Source organism: Myodes glareolus, chromosome 4 (assembly GCF_982192425.1).
Source record: "Myodes glareolus chromosome 4, mMyoGla1.1, whole genome shotgun sequence".
NCBI lineage: Eukaryota > Metazoa > Chordata > Mammalia > Rodentia > Cricetidae > Myodes > Myodes glareolus.
Window position 1 is genome coordinate 61,232,012 of NC_142029.1, and position 22,514 is coordinate 61,254,525.

At 40.6% G+C, this 22,514-nt stretch overlaps 1 protein-coding gene across 11 annotated transcripts in view; it reads right to left on the reverse strand.

Annotated features, from left to right (window-relative positions):
- Positions 1 to 311: 311 nt before the first annotated feature.
- Cep63 (centrosomal protein 63) overlaps positions 312 to 22,514 on the reverse strand; it is a 45,666-nt gene continuing 23,463 nt past the window's right edge. For 6 of the 11 annotated variants that reach the window (XM_048417621.3, XM_048417618.3, XM_085689628.2 and 3 more), the window contains 10 exons: positions 21,278 to 21,391; positions 15,974 to 16,207; positions 15,526 to 15,665; positions 14,488 to 14,625; positions 11,843 to 11,957; positions 9,661 to 9,858; positions 7,848 to 7,934; positions 3,304 to 3,509; positions 2,323 to 2,605; positions 312 to 630 (listed from right to left, as the gene is read on the reverse strand). In XM_048417621.3, the coding sequence (XP_048273578.2) occupies positions 472 to 630; positions 2,323 to 2,605; positions 3,304 to 3,509; positions 7,848 to 7,934; positions 9,661 to 9,858; positions 11,843 to 11,957; positions 14,488 to 14,625; positions 15,526 to 15,665; positions 15,974 to 16,207; positions 21,278 to 21,391 (1,674 nt within the window). In that variant the 3' untranslated portion in view covers positions 312 to 471. Of the gene's footprint in view, positions 631 to 2,322; positions 2,606 to 3,303; positions 3,510 to 7,847; positions 7,935 to 9,660; positions 9,859 to 11,842; positions 11,958 to 14,487; positions 14,626 to 15,525; positions 15,666 to 15,973; positions 16,208 to 21,277; positions 21,392 to 22,514 lie in introns of those variants that run through there. The other 5 variants (XM_085689633.2, XM_048417622.2, XM_085689631.2 and 2 more) reach the window with 4 other exon arrangements.

Here is a 22,514-nt window from a genome sequence, read left to right on the forward strand (position 1 = left end):
TCACTGGCTGTCCCAGGAGCCCCATGCACTCTTTGACCTGGGGGTGGGACAAACGCCTCCTAGCCAAGGATTTCACCATGCCCTTCACACACTTCTAGCCAGACCTTGCATGTAACATGGTAAGAAAGGGTAAGAAGCCAGCTGCGCAACTTTAGAGCCAGGCTTCCACTACATACTTCCCTAAGGGAAGTGCTGTAGTTTCTTTATTTTCAAACTGCATTAGAAAATCTTTATTGTAATTAGTACACAGCTATTCACATTTCAGTCAGAAAGAAAAAATATTGCTTTGTGGTAATAAATATTCATGTGAGAAAAGTCTGCAAATTGGTTTATTCTCACAAGTTACTGTTGGGAGAAGTCTTTCAAACAAGTCAGTGAAAATAATTAGCGCAGATCCTTCACCGCTGCTCTCACGGGCATCGTCTGTATTACAACTTTATAACCAAGTCTTCTGTCTGCGGCTGTCCAGGGCTACACGAGGGCCGTGAACTGCCTCACCGTCCTCTCACTTTCTCTTCTCAGCTCTTCAATGTGTGCATCCAGGCGCTCTAGAATATGGTGAGACCGGAGCTCCTCCTCCTCCAGGAACCTGGTAGCTATGGATCCCAGAGGAGAGACGGGCAGCGAGCACTGGGAGAGGGACAAACCGTGACATGTGTTAGGAAGCAGGGGTGGATGCTCTGACACTATCTGTGATATTTTCTGCCTAGCAATGCAAAGGGAATTTCCCTCTGAAGAAATATTTTTATCTTAATGTCAAGAAAAAGGAAGGTAAAGTTCTGAAAACATTGCACCACAGGTCTCTTTCTTTCTGACCCAAGCAGTGTCTATATGAAGAGTAAAATTGGTATAGAAAAGCTCGTCACTAGTTGGACAGGATCTCAGCTCAGACTTGAGTGTCTGCCTGCCACTCAGACAAGAACACAGCCAATGCCTGCTACTTCAGACTCTAAACATCACTCTCACTTTACAGCACTGAAATCTACAGAAAACAAATTGGATGCTGGTTAAGAATCAATACTTTTATCCCTTTCTCAAAATTTCACTTCATGGTCTTTGATCTGCAATTCTTGGATCTGGTGATGTTTCAGATCTCAGATTTTTGAAGGTAATATAGGAAATCTACCCCTCATTTACAGTTATATTTGAACATTACCCTGAATGCTGAGTTAGCACAAACTGCTGCCTCCAGAGTAAAGTATAGACATACATACACCCTGGAAGTCCCTTGTCTCCATCTGACAAGACAGAAGTAGGTCTCTAGAGTGAGAAATGACTTTCCCAGGGCTGACAGCACGCTAACTGCACGGTGCTACCCAGCATCACCACGTGAACACTGAGACAGAAATGCAGGATGAGGCTGCCCTGTACCACCTCCATTAGGAACGTGTAAACCAGCTCTCCTGTTTTGTGTATGTCCACACATGGGCACAGCAGGACTACAGAAAAGTCTAATGGGCAGGCAAGCAGGCAACTGCTGAATAATCAGGACAACTATGCTAGCACCAAATATCGAGTACTTCTGAAGGGAAATACATGGATGCTCACACTAATCAGAAAAAGCAACATCAATAAAATCCACATCATCGCAGGTCAGAGAAGGTGTGCTGTCAAACTTAGGAAGAAAGTCACTTTTCTGGGTGATGAGTTTTTTGTTTGTTTGTTTTATTTTTTACTACATGTAAGTAAAACAAACATGTACTTGACAACTAAAGGGGAATATTTCCATGAAATTGCTGACACATTTTACAAAAATCAAGATTACTGAACTTTTACAAGGATACAACCACAGCTGACAACAGACAATGACTGTCCAACACAAGTACTTCCCTACTGAGGACAAAGAACAATAGAGTCCAGTGGTGGGGACGAGAGACCAGCACAAGGTCAAAGATGGCCTCTACCACCGGGGCCACTACAGGTACCTAAATCACACACTGCACACCTCAGATGCACCATCCTCTGCCACCTAACACCAGCTCCTCTTTTCCTTTCTCTATCCATGCTTTGGGACTCTGCTGGCATCCAGAAAACAGCCCTTGATGCAATCGCTGTAGCACAGTCAGTCCTCTCTGGAAAAGGCAAGCAGGAAGGTGCAGGCTAACGTCAGTGGATACCTACACTCATATTTCAGAATGTGAGTTTGAAGTCATGATGGCTGAATGTGCTTTCACAAGTAAAACTGCATGGTGGCAATGTGTGAAAATAATAAAGGGCACTGACTGGGACCCGGTAAGAAAAAAATCACAAACAAAAACAAAATACCCTCTCCAGCTTAAAATGAAAAATAAAATAAATGTTAAGATCAGAAAATTTCCATACCGAAGACACAAACTCTTCTTGGTCATTCATACAGTCAGACAGGACGTCAGAAAAGTTGGCATCGTTTATATCTAGTATTGAAGGCAAAGAGTGAGCATGGCACAGAAAGTTGGAAGGCAGAGACACGGTGGAGCTGTCAGGGCTGATGTGAGAACTCCGGGGACTGGGGCCCCTGGCCATGGGGTCTTTGCTACCCAATATTTGTTCTCGAGGCGAGTGGTGACCTGTTTTATACTGCTCAGTCTTTATTCCATCATGTCTGTGCTGGTGGCCATGGGTTGGCCTGGATAGCAGATTAGAAAACAAAATAAATGAAAAATTGTAGCAACTTTTCTTTCTGATAAATGCTGAAAGAAGTATGCTCATTTGAATGTTAAATAAGAGGCTAAGTAGCGAGGCACTGTCACTTACAAAGGAGCAGCCCACTTGGGGACATGTGTTCCTCACTCATTCAAGCCCTACTCTCATGCTTCCACCACACAGAGGCCAAACAAGCTGCCACTGTGATTCAGAGTGAGCAGGCAGGGCAGCCCTATGCCCAGAGAAGACACATAATGCCACTGTGGGTGAAAGCAGTGGTGGGGTGCCACCAAAGGCTTCTGACTGGAAAACACACAAGCTACATATGATGAGCTGAAGCCACTTGGCTTCTCATTGAATGAATCTTTCTTATGGTAATAACCTAAAATTAATTAACCAAAAATACAATGGATGCTTTTTATAAAAAGCCATGTTTTACTTCTTATGGAACAGGTGGGACAGAGGTGGTGGGAAGTAGTATGGAAAGGCTCTGGGGAACAAGATGGTGTTTACACTACATCCAGGGTGCACAGAACAAAAGCTGTAACGAAATAAGGGCCGAACCACCTGAGCCGCTTGTGTAGTCAGAATTAAACCCAGAGCCTGTGATGACTACTTCTCAAAGCAGAGGAAATCACATTGCAGCACACACATTTCAAAGAGACTTTTAAGAAACTTTACTTAAGTTCTGTGTTCTTGAACTCGGCTGCTCTGGTGTGTGTTGGTTTAAAGATCCTGTCATCTTTTTTTTTACACACGAGAGTAGCATGCTGCAGCTGAGACTTGGTGTTCATCAGATCTTTCTGGAGTTGTTGATTTTCAGACACTAATTTATTTAATGCCTCAATATAATTCTCCTGAAGGTCTGCTAGTGAAATCTCTTTTGCCTAATGGAAAAAGAATACTACAATCACTCGTGTGTTTAAGGGTACATACAATCAATCTACAATGGTGCTGGCTGAAATAGTTTCTTTTTTAGTTTTATTAATCCATGGCTTTACTTAAAGAAACTGAAAATTTGTCTTTAGCCATGTTAAGTAGAACACAGAGAAAGCATCAGTCTTCCTAGAGGAAAGGGAGGAGAAAATGGGGGCAGGATGGCTTCCTTTATATGAACATATAAGGGACAGAAAGAGGACAGAGGAAAGCTTCAAGAATAAGAGACAGGAGAAATCAAGAATAAAACAGCTCTTAAAGAAGAATGAGGGGCTCCCTTCCCACCCTACCTCCGCTCACACACAGAATACCTGTAAAAGAAAATAAAAAGAACTAATTCAAAGAAAGTAATTTAAACACAAGGTTCTAAAAAATTCTGGCATAAAGTTAGGTGACATAAAAGCAGGACTCAAGCACATGGCAGGAATTACTACTGTGATCTGGTCTTAGTTCTAGGACCGTGCATCTCATTTCTTGATAATACAGGTCTACTTTTGTTTTCTAATGATAGATTTCAATTAGCATTCTAAAAAAAATGGTGATCTTTACAGTTTAGCATTTCATTGTCTGTAAAGAAAAAATTGTGAAAGCAAGCTTGTAAATAGTGTTCTGATAAACATAATTTACCTGTCAAGTCACAAACGTGTACAAAAACCTGTAAGCTAGGAATTACAAGATCTTTCAGTAGCTGCCCATGTCTGACATCTCAGAGAAGCATATTTGCAGGACACGGGATTACACTGTCAACTACCACCCATCAATATTCATCAGAGCTGCTGCTTTCATTACCATAATTAGATTAATTTAGAAAAGTAATCTCACCTTCCCAGGTGGTAGCATGAAAAAAGTACTTCCTAATAATTATGTTTTGATAATTTGTACAAGATATCCACACTGTATGTAACTCTGGAACCACAGAAAGCTAAGACTGACAGGATTTTTTTACCACTTTGATGTCTAAAAATCATTAAACTAGCGTTTCTCAACCAATGGGCTACAACCCCCTTTGGCAAACCTCTATCTCCAAAATTATTTATATTACAATTCATAACTGTAGCAAAATTACATTTATAAAGTAGCAACAAAAAAAATTATGGTTGGAGGTCACCACAATGTGAGGAACTGTATTAAAGAGTCAACGCATTAGGAAGGTTGAGAATCACTGCACATACATTAAAATACACACACACACACACACACACACACACACACACATAATACTTGTCTTTCCATGCATCTTTCTGGAATCTCCAAGACCTAGTGGTTTATTAACAACTACTCCAGGAACATGAACGGTGAAGGTAGCCTGACAACTGGGTAGCAGGCCTGTACTTAGTGTGGTAAAGAAGGGTCAGTGTTCCCACTAGGATTCAGGAGAAGCTCAGCTGCACAGAACACTGGGCAGAGTCCGACTGTGACATTCCTGAAAGCTCTCAGTTCTGAATGTGAACAGGGAATCACTGTATCCCTAAATCTTTTTCTTTTTTTAAAAAAGATTTATTTATTTATTTATTTATTTACTTATTTATTATGTATACAGTGTTCTGTTTGTCTGCTTGCTGGCCAGAAGAGGGCACCAGATCTCATTACAGATGGCTGTGAGCCACCATGTGGTTGCTGGGAATTGAACTCAGGACCTCTGGAAGAGCAGTCAGTGCTCTTAACCTCTGAGCCATCTCTCCAGCCCCAGGCCCCTAAATCTTTTTTTTTTTTAATTTTATGATTTATTTATCTTTTATTTTATGTGCATTGGTATAAAGGTGTCAAGTCTCCTGGAACTGGACTTTCAGACAGTTGAGAGCTGCCATGTGGGTGCTGGGAATTGAACCCGGGTCCTCTGGAAGAGCAGTCAGTGCTCTTAACCGCTGAGCCATTTCTCCAGCCCCCCCCTGCAAATCTTTAACACTGCCAAATCACATATTCTTAAAGGATTCTGTAGTATAAATCAGATTAGTTCATGAATTACTATTCACTCAGTGTTGGCTTTATCAGGGCATACAAGGTCATTTGTTGTCCATACTCCCACTCAGTTACTTATCCACTCACCCACTAATCCACCCATTTATCATCCATCCATCCAGTCACTAAGCCAGACAGCTCGTTAGCTAACTGGCTTCCCAACCCCTGCACTCCATCCATCTTCCACTTCCTTTATAAAATGTTTAGTTATAGGACTGAGAAGACGGTTCAGTTGGCAAAGTACTTGCCATGCAAGAGGACCAGTGTTCAGATCTATAACACTCATGTAAATGCTGGCTGAGCGGACTGGTAGACTGCCTATAAAACTGGGAAAGAGGAAACAGGATCTCCGGAGCAAGGTATAACTAGATCAGCCAAGTCAGCGAACTCAGGGTTCAAGTGAGAGACCCTGCCTCGGTATTAAGATGCCAAGTGCCAATCTCTAGATTCCATTCATGCACACACATACACACATGTGCCCCCACACATGAAGACAAGCATCCACCAAACACACAAAAATAAAAGCAAACATTTTCTAAATGTTTGGCTATTGTCTCTTCTCCTATTTTTCCCCATCCATATGAGTTTGTGCTTTAAAAAAAAACTTTCACTATATCAAAGGGATGTAGAGTGGGGGCAAAACTGAATGAATATTTCCAACTGCTGTATTAAAGACAGCATGTTTCACAGTACAGTCACAGACCAACCATCTTAGTGACCAGTTTATTTCACAATACTGCTGTGCCCACTTCTAGACATTTACTCCTACAAGATGGGTTCTTTGGGAATGCAAACTGCTGGGGACACTGAAGAACATGACTATTGATATCACAGTTGCAAATACCCAGGTGTACTTGGGGCTATATGTATTTACAGCTTGATGTCCACGGACAAACTTTCCTGAAGGTCATATCAATGTGCACAGCAGAACCTGTTCTCTTAATATTTGCCAACAGAACCCATACATTAGCTTTTTAAAGCTTATCAAGTCCATTAGCAAGAGAAATTTTATTTTTAAAATTGTTGGTTATTAGGGAAATTAAACAGCTTCCCTCACTCACTTGAATTTAAATTTCCATGAAACATCTACTCAGTTCTTTGCCATTTTCCTTCTGTATCCCTTTCCTATTACTCTTTGGGACATTCTTATTTATTGATATCCTGTGTCTGCTTATAGATTACTTCTCCTTGTCTGTCATTTGTTTTATATTTATTTATTTATTTTTTTATTTTTTTACTCCTTTTGCGGTGCAAGGGATATCAAATCCAGAACCTCGTGCTAGGCAACTGCTCTCCATCTAAGATACACTCCCAGTTCTTCTGCTGTTACTTTTATTCTGAGACAGGGTCTTGCCCAGTTTGGCCTCAGCCTCCTGAGTAGCTGGGTTTATAAACATGAGCTGCCACACCTGGCTTCTATTATTAGTCTTTTTAATGGAGTCTTTTGTCATCCAGAAATTTTACATCTTTATGTTGTAAAATCCTTTATGGCTTCATGATGCTCAGAGAATCTTACCCATCTGAAAGATTACAGAAATAGTCCCCTATTTTTCTAGTTGGAAGTAAGTGTTCTTCTAGCCTTTTGCATTTTCTTCCATCTCAGCCTCCATGATTGTGAAATTGGAACTACTTGGGAGCAAATAGAGAGCCTTGTGTGACTATACATCTTTTTGGAGGCAGAACACTCCCTAGAAGTTCAGAAAAAAGAATTCAGTCTTCAGACATTTGACCTATACCAAAAAAAGATGGGTCAGAATAGATGTACCATTTTATAAATCATAAGAATTTTGTAATAAAATGTTTAAAGAGCATCACACTGCCTATAAGTCAATCTTGTTCTCTCTGATTTCACAGTAGCTTATATGTATTTCTCACAGTCTCTATTAAATTAGCGGAATATCTTTAGAATCAAGAATTTGATCATTCATCCAGTGTTCAATCTAGCACTTACTAAATATTCTAGACTATTTGACTAAATGAATTACAGTTCGTTGAAATGCAATAAAAACTGAATTATTTCAAAGATGGCATACTTTATAATAAAAAGACACTGTGAGCACAAGAACACAGGACTGGGACCAGCACCAGGATCCATTTCACACTTACTGCAGACACTCCACTTGCCGAGAGCACCGAGTCTCACACAGGACAGGAGACTAGTCTACTGCTGCAGCAAAAGCTCTGGCAGTAGAATACTTGCATCTCATCTGCGACTACACCGACCAAGGAACTGTTCCACTAGTTTAATTATAACTCCAACTAACATCAATATTTACAAGTTACTTTCAAAGGCTTCAAAAGTACAACAGCTTAAGTGTCTATGTGGGTACCTCGTGCAAGCCCAGTTCCAGCTTCATCACTGTTTCAGAAAGACGGCGATTTTCTAACTTGAGTGATTCTAGCTGACTCAGAATCTTCTGAAGAAGGAAAATCAGGGTGAAAAAAAAATCACATAAATCAAATTATCTTACAAAGCTTTTCCATGGATAATTTTCACTAGTCTAGTTATTCTCATCTACATCCTCCATTCATATAGTATGCACATATAGTGTGTGTGTTGCATGTACATAAGGGCACAGGTGTGCCTGCCATGCATGTATGCAGAAATCAGGGCCAGCGTGTTCTCAGAATCCACCTGTCACTGCCCACCCCACCCCACCCTGCACCCACAATGCTGGAGTAACAAAACACAACATGCAGCCTTGCTTGATTTTTTTTTTATGTAGGTTCTGGGAGTCTGAACTCAGGTCCTCATTCTTACAGAGCAAGTGCTCTTACCCACTGAGCCATCTTCCAGGCCCCACACATCCTTTTAAAAATAATGTGTCAAAGGTGTTAGCAGGTAAACTAGCATGCATGCAATTAAATGTCACTCCCAGTGATGGATGGGAGCGGGAAAGTTTTGAGTCACGGGTAAACCCGTAGTCACAACCTGCCTCCACCCCTGATCTTTCCAATTTCCAACACCACATGGAACTGCACTTTCATAAAATGCTCAATTAATTTCAGTCCCCGCCCTGCTGAGCTTTTCTGCTTGACCATCTCTATGAAAAGCCTCCTGCCTTCTTTCACACCTTCTTCCTCAGCAGAAACTGCCTGTAGAACTTCCTTACCATTACTTTTTTAAAAGCTCCAGCTCACTGTCTCTTTTGTTTGTGTGTTTGTTTGTTTGTTTTTATTTTTCAAGACAGGGCTTCCCTGTAGAACAGCATTGGCCCCTGGCTGTCCTGGAACTAGCTCCTGAACCCTAGCTAGTTCAGGCTAGCCTTGAACTCACAGAAATCCACCTGCCTCTGCCTTCCAGTGATGGGATTAACCACCACCACCCAGATTCCCATTATCTTTTTTAACCCAAATTGAGAAATATCTTAAGTCTGATTCAAGTCGCTCTTGTACATACTCTATTGCTTTTTCATTAAAGCCACTATGTCTGGGGAAGGGGAATTTCAAATGCCAACTTCTTGCAAGGACTTCTAAAACTAAACCTTGGATTCCAGTCTTTCTGTGGAGCCGACTAACCAATTTTCCCAGATAAAATTCCAGGCTTTATCTGAAGCCAAATGAGCCAACACCCCCTCCACTAGCTTCCCTACCGTGTCCCTCTAAGAACTGTAGCATCCTCCCCAACCCTTTAGCTATCTTCTGTCTCATTACAGAGCATTACTCAACTGCCCAAACTTAACTCCCTCAATAACAGCTTCTCTCACAGTCTACTCTGCTATCCCAGTCTAATCAAACACAAAGCCTAGCCAATCAAACCAGGCAAGAATCCTTAGAAGCCATCACTTCCCTCTACAGCCTTTGCACACTGCTCAGGCCACACGCTGTGTCACACCCACTCCGCATGCAGGGTCTCTTCCACCCTTACCCATTCTCCACTGCAGCAGTAGATATCTTTACTCTAGACTGGGAACTCCCTGGCTATGCCCACCACCTTGCCCACACAGTACTGGGGGATCTATTTTCCTTGTCTGTATCCATCAAACCTCCCCACCAATCCTCACTACACTGCGAGCTGACCATCCAAAACAGGTATCTACTAAAAGCTCACTGGGGTAAATATGGAAGCTATACCTTGAATAAATTCATTCTTTGAAAACAAAACAAGCAAATATCAATTAGAAAGCTCTGGGTGGACTTTACCTTATGCTCAGCTGCCTTTTCTTCTGCTTTCTGCATCTCTGTCTTCAGCTGCTTTTCCATGTCTGAGGAAGAGCACTTGGCAGAAGCAATAGTGATATCTCGCTGGTGTAACTCCCGAGTCAGCTGGGAGATTTCCATCTTCATTCCTTCCAGCGCAGAGCTATAGGTCTGATCAGCCTGCAGAATCTGTTCTTTCAACTACAGAGAAGCACATAAACATCAAAAGTGCAGAAACGGTATTTAGAATTTGGGCATATGATAGTACACAGGGTTAATTCTAGCACTCAGGAGGCACAGTCAGAGGCAGGAAGACCCTAAGACTGAGACCAGCCTGCTCTAGTCGGTGATTTCAAGGCCAGATTGAACTTCACTGGAAGATGCCGTCTCAATAAGCGAGGTTTGGGGATGCAGCTCAATGGAATAGCACTTGCCTAGCATGCACAGGCCCGAGAAGACAAAAAATACTTAGAGAGAAAGACACTTGGTTAATGGTTACCAAGGAAGGGTGTCACCTTTTTTGGTGGTGTAGTCACTGGCAAACTGCTCCAGTAAATAAGCCCTAACAATGTTCATGTAAGAACCCTAACTAAACTCAGTAGTCCTAAAAAAATAAAAAAAAGTGAAAGCAGCAGAGAGGCTAGATGGGAAAGGTGAGCTCAGCTGTAGAAGGGGGACAGAAGAAGGTACTGGTGGGGAATATGATAGCAGTACATAGTATGTATTATGAAACTGACAAATCAATATTTAAAATGGACATAATTTAACTAAGAAAATATATAAAACATTAGTAAGGCAATGCTTATCTTAACTCAATACATAAAATTATTCCTAGATTAAATAGACAGAAAATGAGCAACTTACCAACTTGTATAATTATTCTGAAAGTCTGGTGGTTAAACTTAAAATCGTGTATTAAGTATCAGAAGAGCATGAGTTACTCAAACGTCAATGTCAAGGTCTATGTCCAATTTATGTAGAGGGCCCTAAGGCTTTCATTCTTCTCACGGCTACAAATTAAAATTTTGTTTTTGTTTGTTTATCAGGTTTTCTGGTTCACAGAACAGACATAAAAGATAATAGGAAGAAGGGAGCAAGAGCTTTTGGGGAGATGGCTCAAGCTATGATGCCCCTAAAGGAGAAGCATGAGGGCCTTGTCTACATTCCTAGCACCCAGTAAAACATGCTTTGGCAGTTTGTGTGTCTGTAACCCTACCATAGGGAGAGAGGACACAGGTCATCCTGGAATCAAAGACCAGCTAGGCTAGTTAACCAATGAGTACTGAGTTCAGCAAGAACCCCTGAGAAATCCTGTCTCAAAGAGGAGGGGATGAATGTCCAGGAAGAGATAGCAATAGACAGATACCCAACATCTACTTCTGGGCTCTATGCACATATATGAACACATGTGTGTACATGCACATGCATGTACACACTAATACACGCAAACTAGGAATAATCTCAAGAAGTAATGAAAATGTAATTAAACCACGCATGGTGTCACACACGTCAAAATTCAAAGGCCAGAGGATCGTGAGTTTGAGGCCAACCTCAGCTACATAGCAAGACCAAGCCTCTATACAAACAAGTAAATAAATACCAACAAAGAGCAAAGCCAGAGCCCTTTATCAATGTATTGTTGGTATTTTGAGACAATCTTATATATTCTAGCTAGCCCTGATTTCCTGTGTCTTCACTTCTCAAGTGCTAGGACTATAGTGTACTAGCATACCTGGGCCAAGACCCTCTAATAGAAAGGCTCTGAATAACTCAACAGTCAATGAGGACACTAACTGCATCATAGCAAAGAGGAAATACATATTTAGCCAATGAGAAGATATTAAATGACAGGTCACAAAAAATGTTTTTATAAGAAACAATACAGTTATTTGGAAATCATTATGATGTTTAAAAGAAAGTTTTAAAGTTTGACGTGAACAGATTTCAATTTCATTTTTAATTTGCTGATTCTTTCACAATTTCATTCATATACACAATGTACTTTGATCATCTCCCCATCATCCTCTTATCCCTCCCTTCCTTCCTCACTGAACCTCTTCTTTCCAGCCAGACTTCCACCAAGCGCACTCCTGAACATTAGTCTTTCCCTCACTAATCGTCTCCCCACTCGCCCCTTGGCCCATAAATACATCCACCTTTGTGACCCAAGCACACAGGGCTTCACCTTTTTAATCTCGGTCCTGTACTCATTGTTATGCCCTTCCATTCTCTTCAGTTCTTCATATTTTTCCATTAATTCTTGGCTCAGCTGTTTACATGTTGCACTCACAGATTCCAAACTGTATTGCAGAAATACAACCACATATAAATAAAATTCTTGAAATCCATAAAATGGATTACCTAAATGTACCCTCTTGATGCCCAAGATACATCCTCCTAATACCTTAAACGTCATACCCCATGTTAAAAGTCCCTTCCAATTGCCCATAACCAGATGCAGCAAGTCCATCCCAAACCTTTGAGGTAGCTTTGACTTCAGTGTTTACCTCCACTCCTTCCTCTTGGTTTAAACTGAACTAGTTACAGAATTATAAAGGTACCAGCAACTTTACTAACAGTTTTACTACAGCCATACGATTTTTCTCTAACTGTATGAGAGAGGGAAAGCCACCAAGAACTGTCACAAGTGAAACTCATCACCTTAGTGACACATATGCCAGACTATACAAAAACCTCAAGAACAACCTTTAAAGAATAGTAACTCACAGGATGGTGATGGCACACGCCTTTAACCCCAGCACTCCAGAGGCAGAGACAGGTGGATCTCTGAGTTCTAGGCCAGCCTGGTCTACAGAGTTTCAGAACAGCCAGAGGTACACAGAGAAACCTGTCTCAAAAAATCAAATAATAATAACAATAATAATTAGTTATAATAATAAGCATTATTTGAGTCCATCTAAAGTAAACAGAGTCAACAGTGATCATGAATGTCTCACATACTCCAAAAGGGGTAAAGTCGAGGGTGTGAGCAAACAAAGCACGCCCAATACTAGTGCCTTCCAGAAACAGCACAGTGAAAACAAAAGGATGTAATGTATAAAGAAAACCTAGAAATGCAAAATGGCATCTCTTCTTGTTCTCTGTTTGCCTAATGGCTAACTTCTGTTTTGTTTTGTGTAGCTCTTGTAGACCAGGCTGTCCTAGTACTCTCTCTAGCCTCAAACTCACAGAGATCTGCCTGTCTCTGCCTCCTGAGTGTTGGGATTAAAGGCATACACCACTGTCGACCAGCATGGCTAATAATTTAGGTAAATATTTCACCGACCTTTTGCACACACAAAAAATTAACACACAAGCAATTATGATAAATGAGTTTAAAACAATTTATCAAGCTCTTTCCAGTAAAAAATGCTTACAAATATAAAACTATAAAGTTTGTAACTCTGGCAAAAATAAGCATCACCTGCTACACTATACCATGCTAATGCTACACTATGCCATGCTGTACTACAGTGTGCCATGCTGTGCTACACTATGCCATGCTGTGCTACACTATGCCATGCTGTACTACACTGTGCCATGCTGTGCTACACTATGCCATGTTGTGCTACACTATGCCATGATACACTACACTATGCAATGCTGTGCTACACTGTGCCATGCTGTGCTACACTATGTCATGCTGCGCTACACTGTGCCATGCTGTGCTACACTGTGCCATGCTGTGCTACACTGTGCCATGCTGTGCTACACTATGCCATGCTGTGCTACACTGTGCCATGATACACTACACTATGCCATGCTATGCTACACTGTGCCATGATACACTACACTATGCCATGCTGTGCTACACTATGCCATGATACACTATACTATGCCATGCTGTGCTACACTGTGCCATGATACACTACACTATGCCATGTTGTGCTACACTGTGCCATGATACACTACACTATGCCATGCTGTGCTACACTATGCCATGATACACTACACTATGCCATGCTGTGCTACACTGTGCCATGCTGTGCTACACTATGCCATGCTGTGCTACACTGTGCCATGCTGTGCTACACTGTGCCATGCTGTGCTACACTGTGCCATGCTATGCTACACTGTGCCATGCTGTGCTACACTGTGCCATGCTGTGCTACACTGTGCCATGCTGTGCTACACTGTGCCATGATACACTACACTATGCCATGCTGTGCTACACTGTGCCATGCTGTGCTACACTGTGCTATATACAACAAATACTACAGTATACTATGCCATTAGCCAGAATTCAATTCATAGACAAGAAAATCTAAATCATACCATATAGGCGAGAAAGGAAATAACACGTGTCTACTACATCCTCTCCAAGAACAGTTTCAGTGAAGTAGTAGAGAGTAAAGTTGAATTCAGGCCCCTATAGGAGGCCTAAAAAGGCAAAGGGTGAAGTGAGGACAGTCAGAATACACAAATCTTGAAGAATTTGATTTTGAAGAACAAAGAAAGAGGAGATTTTTTTTTTTTTGATGCAGGTAAAAGGTTTAAAGAGTGTTTAACTGTTTTCAGAATGGAAGAGATCACAGAATACTTTCTGTCCATATAAATCATTCTGAAGAAAGAGCCCAGAGAGGAAATCAGGGCAGGAGCAAGTCAGTCTCAGACATCTCAGCAGACCACAGGCCCTGATGCAGGCAGACTGGCAGAAACATAGGACATTCTCTTCTATGTTTTCAATGAATTAGGAAGCAAGGCCATTATGAATGCTAAAGGGGAAAAATCAACTGTATTTTCCACTACTGTATTATTTTACTGAGTCAACATGAAGATCAAAGTTCATCCTAACAACTTGAAGTTTCAAACATGTAGCTAATTATCTACCTGCCTTCAAGACGAGTCACCTCTGCCTGCAGGAGCTCCTCGCTGGTGTGGCTGAAGTCCAACTGTGACAGCACATTATCTAGGACTCCTGGGCCTGGAGAAGGGAACTTCCTTTCCACCTGACAGTTCTCCAGCGGCCTGAGGAGGACAGGAAAAGAAGGGAACAGGTCTCTTATTCTGGTAACGAGAACAGTGCAAAGCCAGCCTGCTGTCCCAACTGCACTTGTAATTAAGCTCAGTTTGTCGTCTGCTTTGTGGATAAACAGAAATATATACCAGGAGAACAATCCAGAGTCAGCAACAATTTAATCTTTACTAGGTTTGGCATATTTTTCAAAGGGAAAAACCACATAAAATAGCAAAATCACTTTGTTGAAACTTGACTGCTAACTGATAAATTATAAGAAGGTCAAGTGAGATGTATGACTTATACAAATTTACTTAATTATTTTTTACTATAAACCTAGAAATAACAGATCTATAAAAACAAACCCAGGCTGGGGATATATAGCTTAGCTGGTATAGTACTCCCATGGCATGCATGAAGCCCTGAGACTAGGTGTGGTCACATGTACTGGTAAACCCAGCACTTGAGAAGTAAACACAGGAGGATCAGAAGCTCAACGTCATTCTCAAAGCATTAATTTCGAAGATAGCCTGGGATACATAAGATCCTGTTTCGAAACATAACAATAATAATACAATAAAATCAGTTTTCAAAAGGGCTAGCTCAGTGACAGGTTGTTACTGACGACAAGCAGCTATGCCCTAGTCTCCTACAGCATGGAGGTTCATCAGCCAATGAGGAAAAAATACGGAGTTCTCAATTTTATGATCCTCAGAATCATAGAGACTCAAATGAAAAGGAGACAAAACTATCCATGGAAATTTTATGATAATGAGAATCTAACTCATAAATTAAAACCAAGTCAGACAAGATGATCAAACACAGAAATGTAAATATTCAATATTAAAATCGGCATTCAATGCCAAGGCTTCAAATGGACTGGCAGAATAATACTTAAGATTCGAACAGACCTCATACTTTCTATGGAGTGCTGAGTGTCAACTGTCTTTAATTTTGTTTGCAGTTTCTCCTTCTGCATTTTTGCCTCAAGGATGAAGTTTTCTTGAGATTGAAGACTCGCCTTCAATCCTTTCTGTTCTTCCTGCAGAGCCTGAAAAAAAGAAAAATAGTCAGACATTATTACAACTTTTCTTCAGCTCTCTCTTTTTCCTGCAGAGTCTGCAAAATACTCCCCCAAAAAGAGTCAGATAACATTACAGCATTTCCATTTCCTGAGCAAAGCAACCAGAGAGGCTGACTTTAAGTTTTATGACAAGGGCAGTATTAGTACAGCTGTCAGTGGCTGAGCTATCAGCCTCAGCTCAAGGAGGAAGCTGAGGTTTCTGGAACATAGTTCTAGGTCAACCAGTCTTAAGACACTCATACGCGTTTCCCTAACCTAAGCATTCTAACACACACCTCTAATAACTTTTCAGACTCCCTCAGTTTCTCCTCCTTTTGCCGCTGCTCCTGCAGGATAGTCATATTGGTCCCCATCAGATCATTGACCCTCATATTGAGGCGCTCTATTTCCAGCTCGTTGGCACAAATGGTGTCCTTAGCCCGCTCGAGCTTACTGCTCAGGTGCTGGATTTCTGACTGGCTGGACAGCTCCACAGACTCTAATTTCTGTTTCCGGTTAGCAAGCTGAGCCTAAAAAAATATTAATTTTTTATTATTAGAAATTATTATTAGGGATTTTTAATAGGAAAAGAGAAGTGATAAAAGAATAATCAATAAAATAATCAATAACTGTATTCACTGAGGAAAAAGTACTTGTAGGAAGGACTGGTTCAATCAGCGGATTTTGGAGACTTCTGAGCTGACAGTTATAACCAAATATACACAGCTGAAATTAGTTCAGTGGCATCACTATCAAAGTCTACTCAAATGAAAGGATTTCAAGTAACTGTGTCATGGGCCTGTGGTGTACAGTGCCTAGCCTTACAGCTCTGCATGCCAGCTGAGTATTTTGGCTTTCCATGTTCTGGTTTTCTCAAGTTTTAATTCAGTACCTAAACTGGTTTTTTATCTAATAGACATAAATCATTTGTAAAGGTAAATTTCCTTTATTTTAAACATATTTTAAGAAAAAGACACACAATTTTATTTTAGAAATTCAAACAAATATCTCTGTGGAATTCATCTGCTATAGATTTAAAGATTTTACTGTATATAATACAGGATCAAACTCTTGTACTTTATATTATGGTGACACAAAGATGCTGCTGGGAGAGAGAGAGAGAGAAAGAGAGGGAGGGAAGGAGGGAGAGAAGGAGGGAGAGAGGGAGGACAGGCAAAAACACAGACAAACAATGTTTGTGTGAATGAGAGCTCAAGGCTTTAGTGTAGAGGCAATTGTTTTGTCTTTTAACCAGATCCCTAGAATGGTGTGTGTGACAGTCAACCCAGCTTGACTGCTAACTGCTATGTATGCAATTGTCTCCACACTTTCAAAAACAATCTAATCTTCTTACAAAGAGGAAATCTTCCACAGAACCCTCTGCAGAAGTAAATACAAAGATTGGTTGAGGGTAGGAAGGAGAAAAAGTCTGTGGCTCTTTGCTGAGCCTCAGTTCACTCCAACCCTAACCTATCCACCAGCCTGGAGCTCACAGGACACAGCTGGAAACCTCTGCCCAAATGAGAGCTCTGGGGGACAGACAACACAGAAAACTCAACACTGTGACCGCTATGTAACACTGGATAGATCGCTGTGTAACCCTGGGATTGCTATGTAACAACACTGGGATCACTATGTAATAACCCTGGGATTGCTATGTAACACTGGGATCGCTATGTAACAACACTGGGATGCTATGTAACACTGGGATGCTATGTAACCCTGGGATTGCTATGTAACACTGTGATTGCTTACGTAACACTGAGATTGCTATGTAACACTAAGATGGCTATGTAACACTGAAAGCAAATTCAGTTCTGAAGCTTTAGCTGTGTTAAACAACAGTGTAACCAGATTTGTTATTTTAAATTAGCTTCTCAGTTTTGAAAATCAAGTCTTCTTTAATCATCTACTATTTCACTCATGTAAAAAGACAGTGTTCACACTGACTAGAAATGATACCCCAGGCTGAACTGTGCACTATAGCAGTAAGAGACACATGTGAAGACTGATCACTGAGCTGTGGCTACTCTGATTTTAGAAATGTTCTAATTGTAAAACATACAGGGGAGTGCCAATGGCCTGGTTTTAAAAAAGAATGCAAATTCTGAACTGATAATATTTGACATACTGGGTTAAATAAAATATATTAATTTATTTTTACCTTTTAAATCTAACTACAAAAAATGGTAAATTGTGCAACTCACATTATATTCCTGCAGTGGCACTAGCATCAAGAATACCTCTTTCAATATTAAGCAAGTAAGAAAATCACAGAAACAACTAAAATTATCATCACTTCTCCTAAACAGCTGACTTTAGAAGCATTTAAAGGTAAATATATTTGAAATCTTTTCATGTACAAATTACTTCAAGGAAGCAGAAATTTTCCTTACTCGCTAAGCATTCAGCATTGTTTTACTAAACGAAGAGGGGAGCTACTGCAACTCCACAAAAGACAGTGGAAGGAAGGAGGGCACCGAGAGGGTGATTACATCAGGAGACAGAAGGCTCTTCAAATCAACCTGCACTGGTCGGTAGGTAGGCACAGCGGGGTCAGAGGTGCGCACAGGGAGATCAGAGCTTTGCAGCTCTTTAGGCTTCCCACTGGGATGTGATGGCCTGCGTGGACACATCTGGAGGTGACACTGATGGGGAGATAGGTCAGGGGCTGTGCTGCAATGACTAGGCCTTTATACTAGGATTCCCTGGAAAGATCAAAGCCCTGGCTATTCCAACCATGTTGTTCTTAAACAGTTTCCCTATCTGTAACAATGGCTTCCTTGAGTTCCAAAACTACATTTAAAAAAAAAAAAGTTATAGAAAGGATGTCCTCATTTTTCTAAAATGAGCATGGAGTATATAATTTTAATAGCTGAGTAGAACTGAAGTAAATACATAACTCAAAGAGCATGAAGTTATTTTTGAATCTCATTTTTAGATATAAAAATATTTAAGAATTTTTTCTCATAAGATTTACCTGGTCTCCCAGATTTTCTGCTTTCCCACATATCAACTAAATGTAATGAGTCAAGCTCAACTGGATTCTGCTTCAAACAGCCAACTGTGGAAGGGTGGTTTTTAGACACTTGGAGAAAACTGCACAGACTGAATATTAACTTATATTGTTATGATGTATCTATTAATGTCATTCTGTCATATTATAGGAATTTTAAGTCCTTGCCTGCTCTAAAATGACATGATTTCATTTGCATTGTAACTTTTGAGTGGCGGCGGTGGGGTGAGACAGGGGATAGGGTTTCTGTGTAGCCCTGGCTATCCTGGAACTTGCTCTGCATACCAGGCTAGCTCAGTCAAACTCACATACATCCACCTGCCTCTGCCTCCCAATGTTGGGACTAAAGTGTGCCACCATGTCTGGCCTGTTTGGTAACATTTTAATAGCCAAAACTAAAGACTAAAAGTGTACCCAGTTAGAAGGGAGGCGGCGGGCGAAGCAAAAAAAAAAAAAAAAAAAAAAAAAAAAAAAAAAAAAGTGTACCCAGTTTTAGTTTTCCAAGATGGAAAGAATCAGGCTGGATAGGTGGCTCATTAGACAAGAGCATAAGCTGCTCTCCTGGAGGACCTAGGCTCAGTTCCCAAAACCCACACTGGAGCATACAAGGATCTGTAACTCCAGTTCCAAAGAATGCAATGCCCTGCTCTGACTCTGTGGCACTGCACACAGTGGTACACTGCATACGTGCAGGCCAAACACCCATACACATAGATAAAAGAAAATATATTGACTTTTTAAAGCCATATCCAAACAAAGAAGAAAAAAGTTCCAAAGAACAGCTGTACAAAAATGTACAAAAATGTAGTGTTATTAACACTAATGAACAGCACACAGAAAGCCAGTTTAAATGGCATGGGGTTTAGCTCACTGGTACAGTGCTTGCTTAGCATAAGTGAGGCCATGAGTTCAATACCACACTGAAGAGAAAATCAGGCATAGCCAGGTGGTGGTGGGCACGCAGAGACAGGTGGATCTCTGTGAGTTTGAGGTCAGTCTGGTCTACATAGTGAGTTCCAGGACAGCTAGGACTATACAGTAATACCATGTTCCAAAAAAAAAACAAAAAGAAAGAAAGAAAATTAGGTACATTGCTGTAATACATTTCTGACACCCACTCATACACAAGATTGACAAGATGATGACAACTATTAACAGCAGGTAATGGGCACATAGAATTTAATTAAATGTTTAGGAATGATAATCATACAGCATTGATTGACAAACTGAGTCACAAGAAGCTTTAATTCTTGTTTAGTTTGTCAAAGGAGAAAGAGAAGTACATTTATCAGATGACTTTATTTTAAAGAAAACAATGATAAGAATTAAAAAAAACTATTATAAGAATTATTCAGACATCCTTAGTGGATACAACAGATGTCAGCTCTTTAAAGGTGTCTTATTCTAGCTCTAGTCAAGTGAATGGTAAACAAAAACTCTATTTTTACTAACAGGGAAGTTTGAATTACATAGAATTAATCACAATAGTAATTTGATAGTGGCTTAAAGGCTATGTAATCAATAAACAACATGAATAAAATGAGGACTGAAAAATTAAAAACTCAATTTGTTCTTTCCCAGTCTAATGCCTATAATTAGAATACAGCAGTATACAGCCTTTAAGAACACAGAGCTTTCTCAATTAGGTTAAAATCTCACCCCATTCCCATGCCCTCCCTCAATGAGGGCTCCACTGTCCCACTTTGGCTGGTAGCTCCTTGAATTTGACAATGCAGTCTTTGTTCTCTGGGGTGCAGGGGTGTCCTGCAAGTCTCAGTGGAGTTCCTCACAGCAAAACCATTCACAGTAGTGTGCCAGACAACTGGTATTTCAGGGGGCCAAAGAAGATGAAGGTTTAAAAGAAAAAACAAACAAACAGGAACATCTCCCTCTAGCTCTCTGAACTTACTGGCATTCTAGAAACTGAGAACTACCAGTGTGGACGGATTGTCATACTACAAATAACACAGCTAACAGACAAGCATCCAACAGGTAACAGGGAGTGGCTATACAAACTTACTACCCTCTCTCTGCTTATTTCTTTCTGTCTTCTTGATTTTAAAGGAAAAAGGCAAAGGAACTGGCTATGACCCAAGAAGACATATCCTGGAAAAATTCAGTGTCTACTTAGTTTTTGCTGAAGTCATCAGTTTCTGCAGCCACAAAGACATTATTTTCATTCGCGTGCACACCAGTGCAGTGAGATTCTTTCCAAACAGCCAAAAACTGAGATCTCTGGCTGAGGCACCTTGGCCAAAGTGCTCAAGCTGTCACGGAAAAAAACAAAGCAGATGGAAGTAGAGCCAAAAAAACCAATGACAGAAGCAGAAAGAAGGGAGACAGAGGAGAGAGGCATGGTGGGATAGGTAGAAACCAAATTCAAGAGAGTGAAGACAGCGTGGAAGAAGGGTGAGGCAGGGAGAGGAGGATCTGAGCTCTAGATGCTGAGCCACAGTAGAGGAAGATGGGCTTGTCATGCAAAGGTTAGCAGAGAGAATCCAGAAAGACAACGACAACCATCAGAAGGTGCATGGCAGTCAATCAAATTCAGTCAAAACCCGTCTGCTGGACAGCTTAATCTTACCTGAATGATCTCCGACTGGTCAGCTAAAGCCTTCCTCTGTGCTTCCAGAGAAGATATCTGTTGCTGATAAATCAAACGCTGCTTCTCCCAGTCCAGAGACTTCTGACGGAACTCCTGAGGAGACAGTTCCGGTACTTAGCCCCTAAGTGCTTCCTGGACTGCAACACTCTCACTTTGCTTCCCCAGCCTCCCACTCCTGGGTCCAGCTCTACCCTTCTCCTCAGCAGGAGCTCCATTACTCACTTAGCTGACTGAGCTGCAGAGGAATAATGATTCTGCTCACACAGTGCCTGTCTTTCTGAACTTAACACCCTAACGGTGAAGAGGAAGAAACAGACCCGAAAGTGGGCTCATGAGCATCTTCACAGATCTGCTTCACAGATCTGTTACCATTTTGTATAATTTTACAGAAAAGTAATCTGAAATAATAGTATTTCCCTTGCCATCTAAATTCCTGACATCCAAACCGAGAACTGAAGAGATTTGAACAGATTTCCAAATCAGTAACTCAATAGCCCAATTCTAACTTCATATTCTGCTAAACCAGTATTTTTGATAGTCAAAATTTTATTATTACACAGAAGAATTGCAAAAGCTTGAACAATATGGAAAATATGTACCACATTTTAACAGGTATTTATTAATAACCCAGAGCCAAATAGTTAAAAGTTATAGTTGATGAACAGAATTTCAAATTGTACACCATGAAAATGAACTTAACATTTCTGAAAATAAGGCAAATCAAAGGGAAAAGACCCTTAACCTTCCCATCTTTGTCCTTCAGGGATCCTCAGCTTTAGATTGTTCTTTAGACTGTTATGTCAGCTTTCTGACATTCCATTCAGTCAGTCAGTCAGTCAGTCTGTCTGTATGGCATTCCATCATATGTGCCAGCACTGATTTAGAAAATATTTAAAAAAAGAAAAAAAAAAGCCCAGCCACACTCACTGGAGGGTGACACAGACATGGCATACACACTGAATGAATGAGTAAATAACAATATTTAATGAAATCAAACATGACATAGACTTTTGAAGGAATTCAAAGAGGACACAAAGACCCATCGAAATGAAATAAGAAAGTCAATACAGGACATGAAAGAGAAACTCAATAGAGATAGAAATACCGAAAAAAAAGGATCAAACAAATTTTATAAATAAAAAAATCTTACTGAATCAAATAAAAACTTAACAATAAATCAAATCAAAGATAGAGTTTTAGAGTCTGAAGACAAAGT